Below are 13,588 nucleotides of genomic sequence, written 5' to 3' on the forward strand. Positions count from 1 at the left end.
GCTGGTGGAGGTGGGAAGGCAGCTGCTGCTGTAGGCCCTGGCTCCTGCTGAGAATTAGCTGACTCACCTTTCTTGTGAAGGGAAAGAGAAGGAATCACTTGGCTGACTCATTCTTCCAGTAAAGAAAAAGGGGAGGAAAAACATCCACCGATTGTGTGATTGGGTAAAGATGGGAGCTGAATTTGGGAGGGAGGGGGTAAAAGATGGGAACTGAATTTGGGAGGGAGGCTATACATTTTGAACTATTGAGAAAATAAAAATGAACTGAGACTGAGAAAGTAAAACCTTCCTTGCCATTCATCAGACGGGGAGGACAGACACAGAGCCAGCTGCAAAGAAACAATGTTTCTCACGAGGACCCACAGGATCTATAAAGTATCGAACAACCTTCTTCCAGTAACCACCTCTTTCATACTCATGTCTCACTCTATAAGGTCCTAGACTGCCAGGAACTTTGCTGTTTAAGTCATATCATTAGGAATGAACCATCTACCTCTTGATTGGCAGGTCTAAGTCACTTTGCCTCGTAGAATCAACCCATAGCTGCAAATAAGGGGTTTCTGGTCACAACATTTCTCATTAATCTTTATAGTTTTTAAGGAAACAAGACCCTGAGTGGTTGGTCCAGACCTATGATGACTCCTTTTCACACAGTCTTGCTTTGCTTGGAGCCTATTGAAACACTGCTTCATTTACATTTTACTCTATCTTCCTTAAATTATATACTAAATATTTTTCTTTGTTTGGCAAGGCACCCCATAATTCCTCTGCTGTGGTGCTTTTCTTTGTTGAGTGAGTCAGTAAATCTGACTTGGTCAGACTATAGGTTTGTCTCTATAGTGGGTGGGGTGGGGGTCTTAGGGCAATCTGTACCTGACATTTCCAATTCAGAGTCTCTTTCTTGAATCTCAGTCCAAATGTTTGCTGAAAAATTATATCTGGAAGGCCCTTTAAATATCTCAGACTGATATGACCAATACAGAGTTTTTATCTTCTTTCCACTTAATCAGTATGCTTCTTGCTGTCCCTATTCTGGTTAACAAACATTCATGTCTCACTAGAAAGTGAGGCATCATCTGTGGCTGCTCTTCCTCATTTCCCCACAGTTGGTCAGCCTTGCTACCTCCAGGACCTAGCACAGTGCTGGGCACACAGTAGATCCTCGGTAGTGGGTTGAATGATGAATGAATGAAGAGACCACAGGAGTCTGGTGCAGCTTCTGATCCTAAGCTTTATGCTTTCATCCTCTTGCATATACCCTCCTCTGCTAGGTAAACTCATCCATCCCTTGGTCCCAGCTCCTCTGGGACACCTCCTTGACTTAAACTAGGAAGACATAGGAAGAACTCTGTGTGTTCCCAATATACTTTGCGATGCTTCATTTAAACTCTGATCAGTGTTTTGTAGTTACTTGTTTATAGTTATTAGTCTGTCTTGATGGGCTGTGAGCTCTTTGAGGGCTTGTTCATTTGGTGTCTGTCCCCTGAGCCTAGCTCATTAGGAGTTTGTAGGTGTCTGTGGAGCAAAATGCCTTATCTGGGAGTCTCCCCCAGTAGCTGTGGTCGAAAGTGACACAAGAAGGCTGGCAGGGCTGGGACAGGATGAAGACAGTGCCAGACCATAGGACAAGTCAAAGGCTGAAGTTTCTGCTGGACCATCTTCAAGAAGTTGCTTCACTCAGGCCATTCTACTTCCAGGTTCTCTCCTCTTCCCCTGCTCATCCTCTTTCCTCCTTGGACCACTAGCTGCCATACTGTTACCCTTTCCTAATCCTGCCCTCCCTTCAAAGCCCAGCCCAGCTCTACCCCACCCAGAAGCCTTGAGGCCGTTGGCTGCTCATCAGCCCACTCATGGATTCCTGTGGCAGAAGACCCTTCCTTCCAGATATGTAAGGAGACTTCGAGCCAGGGAGGATAAGGAAGGAACATTCAATAGCCCATGTCCTTCAGGAGCTCTTAATCAAGTGTAATATTTAAAATATCAGTTCATGTTTTACTTTATTTTATTTTTGGAGACAGGCTCTCACTCTGTCACTCAGGCTGGAGTGCAGTGGCATGATCATAGCTCACTGCAGCCTCGAACTCCTGGGCTGAAGTGGTCCTCCTACCTCAGCCTCCTAAGTAGCTGGGACTACAGGTGTATACCACCATGCCTGGCTAATTTTTAAAATTTTTTGTAGAGATGGGGTTTCACTGTGTTGCCCAGGCTGATCTCAAACTCCTGGGCTCAAGTGGTCCTATCACTTCAGCCTCCCAAGTAGCTGGGATTATAGGAGCAAGCCACTGTGACTGGCTTGCATTTTACTCTAAATATGTATTTTTAAATGTAATATCACTTCTGTATATTAGGTATAATATTGATTTTTTTAATTTCAAAAGCAATTTAAAGATCTGGAAATATAAATCATACATAAACCTATTACCCAGAGGCAATCTCTATTAGCATTTTAGTATATTTTCATCTAGCTTTTTTGAAAATATAATTTTTACCTTTTTATTTTGAAACACTTTTAGTCTTACAGAAAGGTTGCAAGAATAAGGAAAACTTCCCTATTTGCCTAGATCTACCAATTTTTAACATCTTATCACATTTCCTTTATTATTCTCTTTGTCTACAGGTAATCATAAAGTCTGAAAAGATAGCAAATATACATGGTATCATTAGGACATCTTCAATCTGCATTCAATTATAGTATCTACATTTCCAGGTTTTATGGCTGCCCTGTATTTTTACACGTTATTTTTCTTCAACTATTTACGAATAGGTTGTATTCATTCATCTCCTAATACATCAGAGTATGTGACTTTTTTTTTTTTTTTTTTTTTTTTTTGAGACAGAGTCTTGCTCTGTCACCTAGGCTGCAGTGCAGTGGTGCGATCTCTGCTCGCTGCAACCTCCACCTCCTAGGTTCAAGCGATTCTCCTGCTTCAGCCTCCCAAGTAGCTGGGATTGCACTACCACACCTGGCTAATTTTTATATTTTTAGTATGGACGGGGTTTCACCATGTTGGCCAGGCTGGTCTTGAACCCCTGACCTCAGGTGATCTGCCTGCCTTGGTCTCCCAGAGTGCTGGGATTACAGGCATGAGCCACCACGCCCGGTCCAGCATATATCTTTTAAGAACAAGGACATTCTTGGCCAGGCGCGGTGGCTCACGCCTGTAATCCCAGCACTTTGGGAGGCTGAGGTGGGCAGATCATGAGGTCAGGAGATCGAGACCATCCTGGCTAACATGGTGAAACCCCGTCTCAACTAAAAATACAAAAAAAATAAGCTGGGCGTGGTGTCACTGGCCTGTAGTCACAGCTACTCGGGAGGCTGAGGCAGGAGAATTGCTAACTCGGGAGGCAGAGGTTGCAGTGAGCTGAGATCGTGCCACTGCACTCCAGCCTGGGCAACAGAGTTAGACCCTGTCTTAAAAAAAAAAAAAAAAAAGAACAAGGACATTCTCTTATATAACCGCAGTGTAGTAATTATATTCAGGAGACTTAACATGGATACAACACTTTTATTAACCTATGGTCCATATTCCACTTCTGTCACTTGTCTCAGTAATGCTCTTGAGAGCATTCCCCCCTCTACGCCAGGATCCAATCCCGAGTTACACGGTGCATCTAGTTGTCTCTTTAGTTTCTTTAATGTGGAATAGTCTCATTCCCACTCTTTCTTTGTCTTTATGACATTGACATATTTGATGAACAAAACCAATTAATTTATGGAATGTCCGTCAGTGTGGGTTTGTTTTGTTTTCTTGTGATTAGATTTATTTAGTCCCTTTGGAATATTATGTGAGTGATGCTGTGGACTTCTCGGGGTATCACATTTGGAAGAACACAGTGTCCCACCTGCCCTTCGTTGATCCTTTTAACATGTCCCCATCATTTTTTGGGGGTAAGACTTCATTACTTTCTGGTGCAACAAAATGTACCAGTTTCATCTTGTACCCTCCCTACCCCAGCCTTTGAATCCGCTCCTTTCCTAAGGAACCCTGGTCTCTGTTAGTGGACCAGGATCTGGATGTCATTTGGTCTTTTTGCTTTTCGCTTAGTATCTGTCTAGCTCTGTTTATCCTCTTGTTTATTGAGTTGGAATCACACTGCTTATGTGCATTTCATAAAATTTTAAGCATTATTCCATGTCATAAATGTTTGAAAACATAGTTTTAAAGGCTGCATAGTATTCAGTCATATGAATGGACCATCATTTATTTAACCATCCACCTTTGTAAATAATGCAGCAGTGAATATCCTTGGTATGTACACCTGACCAGATCTTTGAACATCTTGGATTGTTTCCTTAGACTACATTCTTAGAGGTGAAATTTTGCCAGGACAGCATTGTGAGCCTCCCTTATGTATGTCTTTAATGGGGAAATGGTCTGGGCTGTGTGGATTATAAGAGGTTAGAGAGGCAGCTGTTTCTGTTAGGAATGGACCGAAGCTTGATCTGGTTTGTGAGAGACAGCACCTGGGTAGGGGTGGCATTAGGGGTTAGAGGTTGCTTCATGCAGGGGTGCCATGGTGGGAGAGAAATGGAGGTGGGATGAGAACTGGTGTGTATGGGGACTTTGAGGTGACCTGGAGCCTATTGCAGGGTCTTTATTGGGAAGGGAAAGGAACAGGAATTGGCTTCAGGGTCTGGTGTCCTACTAAATAAGGGGAGGGAATGTGGAGGCTTCTGTTTCCTCCACTGTGCAAAGGATGGTGCTTGGAGAGTTGTGGGGCTCCAGGGAGGAATTTGGGGCAGAGCCCGGAGTGTAGTGAGGCATGAACCCCAGCGATTGCAGCTTCCCCTTCATCCCCGAGCTTGGCACCCTCTGTCTTCCCCTTGAGCTCAGCTTTGCCCAGCTGGCTTTGTCCCCAGGGCAGAAGGCCCAGCAGCCGGGTTGCTTGGTTTCCTTTCATTGTGCTCCAATGCCTGTGGCTGCGCTTAGCATAAAGCCCTCCTTTTCCACGGCCCCTGCTCTGGGGCAAGGTTGGGGGAGCTGCCCCTTGTCCTGCACCTCAGCAGCTACAGGGCTCTGGGTGAAGGAGGGCCTGCGGATTGTGAGCTCAGTGCTTTTAGGCTTGAGCTGCCCTTGGGGATCCCCCCTGGAGGCAGAGCTGGACCTTGGGGAGGGACCCTGTGGGGGGTAGGCAGGATGCTCTGTCACTCAAGGTCCTGAGCAAGGCAGGGAGGCTGGGAGAGGGCTGGGGACCAGGCCTCACCTTCAGCCTACATGTCCAGGGATGCTTGGGAGCTTTTAATAGGCTCAGAATAGATCTCAGGGCGTTGGGAGAGAGAGGGGAAAATGGAAGTCACCTGGAAGAGCAGATGGGCCTGTCCTTGAGTATCTCAGTGGTCTCTCTGAGTTGACTTTGGAAAACTCTCAGCCCCAGGAAAGCTGTCCTTAGATTTCTGAGGCCTCATTGGCATTTATCACCCACACGAGGAGTCCTGGGGACCGGGGGACCCCAATCATAAAGGGTGGGGCTCTCCAGTGTCTGGAGAAGGGTGTGCAGCAGCTGATCCATTCACTCTTCTCTCTCATCCTCTTCTTCAGACGTCCTTCTATGGCCGCTTCAGGCACTTCTTGGATATCATCGACCCTCGCACACTCTTCGTCACTGAGGTAAGTCATGGCTGTCACCTCAGTGGCCCTTGGGCCTTTGTACCTTGTCATTTCAGAATATGTGGGTCATTAAGGGAGGGTGAGGATGGGGGAGTGAAGAGAATAGGGGAGGTGAGAGGTGAGAGGAAGGTAACAAATTCTCTCTACCTGTAGCTGTCTGTTTATGTATCTGTGTGTCTGTCTGTATCTGAGTTCATGCATTGTGCTGTATGCTTTTTACATTATATCATTTGGATCTCACAACACCCTTTAAGATAGATATTATTGTTATTCTTTAAAACTTTCAAGAAATTATTATCAAGTACATAAGTTATTTGCTCATTAGAAAAGTTCAAACAGTACAAATATGTTTAAGTAGAAAAAAGTATCCTTTAATCGTCCTCCCTACTTAGTTCCCTCCTCTTATAGGTAACAGCTGTTAATGGCTTTTAACATCAGGTTATTAAGGTATAATTTACCTTTCTTATGTATGCAGTTCTTTAAGTTTTGACAGCCATATTCAGTCGTGTATCCACCATCACAGTTGTATTAGTCCGGTCTCATACTGCTATAAAGAAATTCCCGAGACTGGGTAATTAATAAAAAAAAGTGGTTTAATTGTCTCACAGTTCCTCATGGCTGGGGAGGCCTTAGGAAATGATATGGTGGAAGGGGAAGCAGGCACCTTCTTCACAAGGTGGCAGGAGAGAGAGGAATGGAGGAGGAGCTTCTGAGCACTTATAAAACCATCAGATCTCATGGGAACTCACTATCACGAGAACAGCATGGGGGAACCATCCCCATCATTCAGTCACCTCCCACCATGTCCTCTCTCAACATGTGGGGATTATGGGGTTTACAATTTGAGATGAGGTTTGGGTGGGGACACAGAAGCAAACCATATGGGCAATCAAGATGTGAAGCATTTTCATAACCTTACATGTTCTCTCATACCTCTTTATAATCAATTCCTCCCTGTCTTCACCCCTTGTCAACCAATCATCTGCTTTCTGTTTCTGTTGTTTTGCTGTTTCCAGAATGTCATATAAATGGAATCCTACAGTATGCAGTCTTCTGTATCTGGCTTCTTTACCTTAACACAATGCTTTTGAGGCTGGGTGCAATGGCTCACACCTGTAATCTCATCACTTTGGGAGGGTGAGGCAGGAGTTATCCTCCTGGGCAACATAGTGAGACCTGCCTGGGCAACACAGTGAGACCTGTCTCTACAAAATTTTAAAAAATTATCCGAGTGTGGTGGTGCATGCTTGTAGTCCCAGCTACTCGAGAGGCTCAGGTGGGAGGATCACTTGAGCCTGAGAAGTTGAGGCTGCAGTGAACCATGATTGTACCACTGCACTCCAGCCTGAGTAACAGAGTGAGACCCTATCTTTAAAAAAAAAAATGCTTTTGGGATTCATTTGTGTCATTGCATGTATTAGTAGTTAATCCCTTCTTACTGCTGAGTAGTGTCCCATTGAAAGGATGTTCCAGAATTTGTTTATCCATTCACTTGTTGATAAACACCTGGATTCTTTCCAGTTTTTTGGCTATTATGAATAAAACTATATGAACATTCTTTGTGTGGATGTATGCCTTCATTTCTCTTGAAGGAATAAGAATGGGATTGCTGGATCCTATGATAAGTGTGATAAATACATGTTTAACTTTATCAGAAACTGCCAAACTGTTGTTCAAAGGGTTGTACATTTTACATTTCCATCAGCAGTGTATGAGAGTTCCAGTTGCTCCACTTCCTCACCAACACTTGCTATTGTCAAATTTAAAAATCTTTTTTTATTTCAGCCATTCTAAGAAGTATGTCTTGACAGACTTTTTGTTTTTTGTTTTTTGTTTTTTTTGAGACGGAGTTTTGCTCTTGTTGCCCAGATGGGAGTGCAATGGTGTGATCCCAGCTTACCGCAACCTCTGCCTCCCAGGTTCAAGTGATTCTCCTGCCTCAGCCTTCGAAGTAGCTGGGATTACAGGTGTGTGCCACCGTGCCCGGCTAATTTTGTATTTTTAGTGGAGATGGGGTTTCTCCATGTTGGTCAGGCTGGTCTTGAACTCTCAACCTCAGGTGATCCACCCACCTCAGCCTCCCAAAATGCTGGGGTTACAGGCGTAAGCCACTGCGCCTGGCCTTGACATACTTTTTTTTTTTTTTTTTTTTGAGACAGAGTCTCACTCTTGTCCCCCAGGCTGTAGTGTAATGGCACAATCTCAGCTCACTGCAACCTCTGCCTCCCAGGTTCAAGTGATTCTTCTGCCCCAGCCTCCAAATTAGCTGGGATTACAGGCACCTGCCACCACAACAGGCTAATTTGACGGACTTTTTATATGTATTTACAAATGTATGTAGGAATATATGTACATATAAAATGTCAAATATTATTTATTTTTATTTATTTATTTTTTGAGATAGGGTCTTGCTCTGTTGCCCAGGCTGGAGTGCAGTGGCATGTTCTCAGCTCATTGCAGCCTCCACTTCCCGGGTTCAAGTGATTCTCGTGACTCAGCCTCCCGAGTAGCTGGGATTACAGGTATGCACCATCACACATGGCTAATTTTTGTATTTTAGCAGAGACTGGGTTTCACCATGTTGGCCAGCTTGTCTCAAACTCCTGGCCTCAAGACATTCACTGGCCCGGTGGCTGACGCCTGTAATCCCAGCACTTTGGGAGGCCAAGGCGGGCAGATAACGAGGTCAGGAGATTGAGACCATCCTGGCTAACATGGTGAAACCCGGTCTCTACTGAAAATACAAAAAAATTAGCCAGGCGTGGTAGTGGGTGTCTGTAGTCCCAGCTACTCGGGAAGCTGAGGCAGGAGAATGGCGTGAACTTGGGAGGCGGAGCTTGCAGTGAGGCGAGATCGTGCCACTGTGCTGAGATCGTGCCACTGTGCTCCAGCCTGGGCAACAGAGCGAGACTCTGTCTCAAAAAATAAAAAAGAAAAAGAAAAAAAAGAAATCCACCCCTCTCAGCCTACCAAATTGCTGGGATTATAGGCGGGAGTCACCGTGCCCAGCCTAAAATGTCAAATATTTATTAAGTACTATGAACAAGGCAATTTGTAAGCATTTTACATGCATTAACTTATCAGATTAACTCAAAGCAGCCCTAAGATGTGGATGCTATTGTAAGTTCCATTTTACAGACAAAGAAAAGGACAGACTGGAAGTTAAGCCTCATGCATATGGTGCTGGCAAGTGATGGAGCCAGAGTATGAACCCGGGGACCCTTGTCTCCAGACCCTTATTCTCACCCCATTTGCATTCCTGTTCAAATAACTTGAGTTTAGGGAACTTGCCCAAGATTACACGGCAGAAGGCCTGAGCTTTGGCCCTGGCCGTCATGTGGGCAGCACTTCACTGCACATCTTCTCTGTGCTGACATTGGCTTACTTGCTTTAAGCCCTGGAGCTGACCAGCTCTGGGAGAGAAAAGCCATGATAGAAAGGAGCACAAGGCTTGCTGGGCACCTGGGCCTAGAACCATCCCCCCTCATGTCCAGGGGAGCAGCCCAGTAACATGAAATGTGGGAATTACTCTGACAGGTGGTTTCCTACTGCATCTCAGAAGGACAAAGGGCATAGGTATTTTAGTAGCTTACCTGGGCTCTGTCTGGATTCTCCTAAGAATTAATCAAGGAATAATCAATGCAATTACATAAAAAGTTGCAAGAGCACAAAACTAGAGAAACTACTTATCTAGCCCACCTAATGTGTGATTCTAGAAAGTTCCAGAACTGCAAAACTAGACACATTTGCAGTCCTAAAATCCCAACATAAATGCCACCTATTTGATGGAGGAGTCAGCTGAGACTTAAGGGATAGAGGTGCTAATGGTGGACTTCAAGGCATATTGAGACATGGTAGAGGGAGACGTGGGAAGCAGGGAGGTATTTCATTGCTTGCCAGATTACCATGAACAGGCAGGGGCTTTGGTGATGGACGAGCAGCTACAGGGTAGCATGCTGCCTGTGCCAGGAGGGTCCCCGCTCCCTTTTCCCAGTCCCTCCTCCTCCCATTCTCAGATCATTTCATTTCACTACTCTCCTCCTTATACCACAATTTTATTCTTCAACTCTTGCATTTTGAAAGACCCCAACATTCTTGTACATTTTTGGCCCATTTCTCCTATGAGTAAATTTTCTAAATTTCATACTTAAAAAAACCTATTAATTTAAATATCAAGGCAACTTAAATATTTACTGACTAGAAAATAATGAAGGCAACTCCAATTTTAGAGTATTTTTCAAATTTCAATGTTCCTTTCTGTCATCAGAGATTCAGATAGACTTTGTAGAAAGATCTGCACTTCTCCTCCCCACTGTACCCCAGTTGGGGATTGTTTCCAGGGCTACCTGCTGGCCTTTTTGAAAGCTTCTGCCAACAGAAGATCTTCTAGGCTCCACAAACTCTGGAAGGGCCATGAATGGGACCTCTGGGCTAGCAGGATAGCGGCCATACTCCTCATTGGCTCTCATCTAGGCAGGTTATTTAGCAAGGTCATCTCCATCAATGCAATGGGAAATTAGAGGCCTCTGAGTCCCTCCCGATGAGCTGTGGGGCACTGGGAGGGCCAGGCTGCCCCTCAATGCTGGAGTCAGTTCACAGACCATGGCTCATAAATACTGTTATCCTCCCAGGGCCCTTGGCTGGTGTCCTGGGAGGGAGCACAGGGTGGTTGCTGCTTAGCTGGAGGAAATTTGGATGAGCTCATTTGTCTGCGATGAAGAGAGAACAGTAGAGGTCGTGAGGACTTGAGGAGGTGGCTCTGGAAGCTGGGGGGTCCAGAAGTAGAAAGATCCTAGGCAGCTTGAGCCATCTGGTGACCTGGTTCTGAGGGACATTAGCTGAACCAATGGAGAAACTCCTCTTGGAATTTTGCAGGTACTTCTTTGTAGTTTATAAATGACCTCACTTTAAAAAGATCCCAACCCTTGTATGTGTAATAAGGCAGAGGAAATTTTATTCACTGTAATTTTTCTTAGGAAGAAGGCTGTCCTTGTTCTAAGAATGCCTTGAACAAAGCTTCAGAGGAGGAGGTTGCCCTGCTTGACAGAGGAGAAGAATGGTGCATTTTGATTCTAAATGGAGAAAGGAGAGGGAAGGAAGAGGAGGAAAAAAACAGCGGGAAGGAGAGCATGATACTGAGATGAGCTGAAAGACCAATAAAGAAATGCCACAATGAGGTGTGGCTGGGGGCTCTTTTGAGATCAGTGTTGCTGACTGTGTTTGTGAGAGCTGTGAATTTGCGCTGTTATTCCTTCTACCATAATTCCTGGGAAGTTGTCAGCAAAATATGCCTGGTTTGTGAAATCTCTGCAAGAGATTATTTGGGGGATTTTTTTTTCTTTTTTTTTTTCGAGGCAGAGTCTTACTCTGTTGCCCAGGCTGGAGTGCGGTGGCATCTTGGCTCACTGCAGCCTCTGCCTCCTGGGCTCAAGCAATTCTCGTGCTTCAGCCTCCTGAGTAGCTGGGACTACAAGTGCATGCCACCATGCTCGGATAATTTTTGTATTTTTGTAGAGACGGGGTTTTGCCATGTTGGCCAGGCTGGTCTTGAACTCCTGACCTCAAGTGATCTGCCCGCCTTGGCCTCCCAGAGTGCTGGGGTTACAGGCATGAGCCACTGTGTCTGGCCATGTGGGGGAATCTTGAAGGGCTATGAGTCTCCTTGCCAGGGTGCAGTGTGTGCAGAATTATTTTCAATGAAGGAAACTACCAGGAGCTTGCAGAAGCAAAAGGGAGAAATCTTTGGCCTTCTCTGTAGGCCAGGGATAGATCTCTAAAGACAAGGCTGTACGACATCTGAATTACTCTTAATTATGGACCGAAGATGGAAGGCATTTGCTATCCTGAATTCAGTAATTACTTAAGGAAATGAATGGCTGACAGATTATCATCATGAAGGGCATAGAAAACTAACTGAAATAGTATTAATAACAACAATTCAATACTAGAACTCGTGTCACAATCTGAAACTATTTGGGGTATATTATAGGATAGAATAAATAATTATACTGATGTGGAGAACCAGCATTTTCACTGTGGGAGATGAGAGATACAAATACAGAGTAGGGGAAAAGACAAAGAACTATGTGATGTTGTATTTGAATTGGGGGTACCAATATGCACTCATCACACACACACACACACACACACGCATACACACACACACATTCTCTCTGTCTCTTACATTTTCTAATTTTCTGGCTCTGTTTTCTGAAAGGGCCTAGAACTTTTGACACCACAGTAACTATGAACACACGTAGCACCCAGATCTTGGTTTCTAAATACTGCTACCCACAAAAAGGAACGAGGGCTTCCTGGATAAATGGTGGATTCCAGGTCTGAGGCTGCAAGTGTTGCTACAGAAAGCGAGGAAGTGCTCAAAGAATGATGGAGACAAAGGAACTGGCTTGAAAGGAAATCCACTGGCTGCATTGGGACAATTTGAGCATTAAGAAAAACAGCAATGGCTTGTAACACATTTAATTTAAAAAAAAATCTGTGAGTTCATAAGCTATGGTTTGAATGTGTCCACTCCATACATAATGGTGAATGTGATAGTATTAAGAGGTGGGGCCTTTACGAGACGGTTAGGCTGTGACTGGGATTAAAACCTTTATAAAAAAGGCTTCCCACAGCTGCTAGGGTCTCTTGCCTTTCTGCCTTCTTCCCTTTGAGAAAACAATATTTCTCCCGTCTGAAGGATGCAGACCTCACCAGACACTGAATGCTGGTTCCTTGGTCTTGGACTTCCAGCCTCCAGAACTGTGAGAAATAAATTTCTGTTCTTTGTAAATTACCCGCCTGTGGTATTCTGTTATAGCAGCACAGACGGACTACAACAGAAATTGATACCACAGAAGTGGGGTGTTGCTATAACAAATACCTAAAAATGTGGAAGCAGCTCTGGAGCTTGGTAAAGGGTAGAGGCTGGAATGGTTTTGAAATGAGTGCTGGAAGGCTGGGGGCGGTGGCTTACGCCTGTAATCCCAGCACTTTGGGAGGCCGAGGCAGGTGGATCACAAGGTCAGGAGTTCAAGACCAGCCTGGCCAAGATGGTGAAACCCCGTCTCTACTAAAAATACAAAAATTAGCCAGGCATGGTGATGGGCACCTTTAATCTCAGCTACTCGGGAGGCTGAGGCAGAGAATTGCTTGAACCCGGGAAGCAGAGGTTGCAGTGAGCTGAGATTGCACCACTGCACTCCAGCCTGGGTTACAGAGTGAGACTCCATCTCAAAAAAAAAAAAAAAAAAAAAAAAAAAAGTGCTGGAAAAAGTCTCATTGCCATGAACAGAGCAATAAAGGCAATTCAGATGAGGGCTCAGAAGAGAAGAGCTATGGGAAAGCCTCCTTCCTTTTAGAAGTAACTTATGGGATAGTGACAGTGAAGACCCTTCTGATAAGGTGTGAAACAGAAATGAGGAACAAGGTATTGGAAATGGGGGAAAGGCCATTCTTATTACAGTGACAAAGAACTTGGCCAAATTATGCCTGTGTCCTAGGACTTCGTGGAAGGCAGGGCTTGAGAGCAATGAACTAGGGTATGTGGCAGAAATCTCTAAGCAGCAAAGCATTCAGGATGCTTCATGGCTTCTCTTAACTGCTTATAGTAAAACGTAAGAAGAGCGAAACAATTCAAAGATAGAATTTATAATGAAAAGGGAAGCAGAGCATACATATTTGGAAAATTCTTAGCCTGGCCATGTAAAGAATAAAAAATCATGTTTAGGAGAAACCAGCAGTGTGGCCAAGTGACCATTTGATAAGGAGATTAGTATGGCTAGAAGGAAGCCAGGTGCTATTCATTAAGACAATGCGAGAATGACCCCTGAAGGCATTTCAGATCTTTGAGGTTGCCACATCCATCACAGACCCAGAGTGCCAAGGCCTTAGGGGCAGAAGTTTCTGAGGGTGGCGTGTAGAGTGTCTGTGGGACTTCAGGGCTCACTGCCCCTTGTCTCTGCCCACCGTATTCT

The 13,588-nt window shown here is 44.8% G+C and overlaps 1 protein-coding gene across 18 annotated transcripts in view; it reads left to right on the forward strand.

The window, feature by feature from the left end:
* The window catches only part of SFXN5 (sideroflexin 5), a 130,125-nt gene that overhangs the window by 7,767 nt on the left and 108,770 nt on the right, over positions 1-13,588 (forward strand). For 7 of the 18 annotated variants that reach the window (XR_010109256.1, XM_003808191.5, XM_057301286.1 and 4 more), the window contains exon 2: positions 5,544-5,612. Coding sequence is in view for 13 of the 18 variants with exons in the window: in XM_003808191.5 (XP_003808239.1) it covers positions 5,544-5,612 (69 nt within the window). In the remaining 5 variants the exon portion in view is untranslated. Of the gene's footprint in view, positions 1-4,907; positions 5,159-5,543; positions 5,613-13,588 lie in introns of those variants that run through there. The other 11 variants (XR_004669919.4, XM_063594851.1, XM_014343855.6 and 8 more) reach the window with 7 other exon arrangements.

This window comes from Pan paniscus, chromosome 12 (genome assembly GCF_029289425.2).
Source record: "Pan paniscus chromosome 12, NHGRI_mPanPan1-v2.0_pri, whole genome shotgun sequence".
NCBI classification, from domain to species: domain Eukaryota; kingdom Metazoa; phylum Chordata; class Mammalia; order Primates; family Hominidae; genus Pan; species Pan paniscus.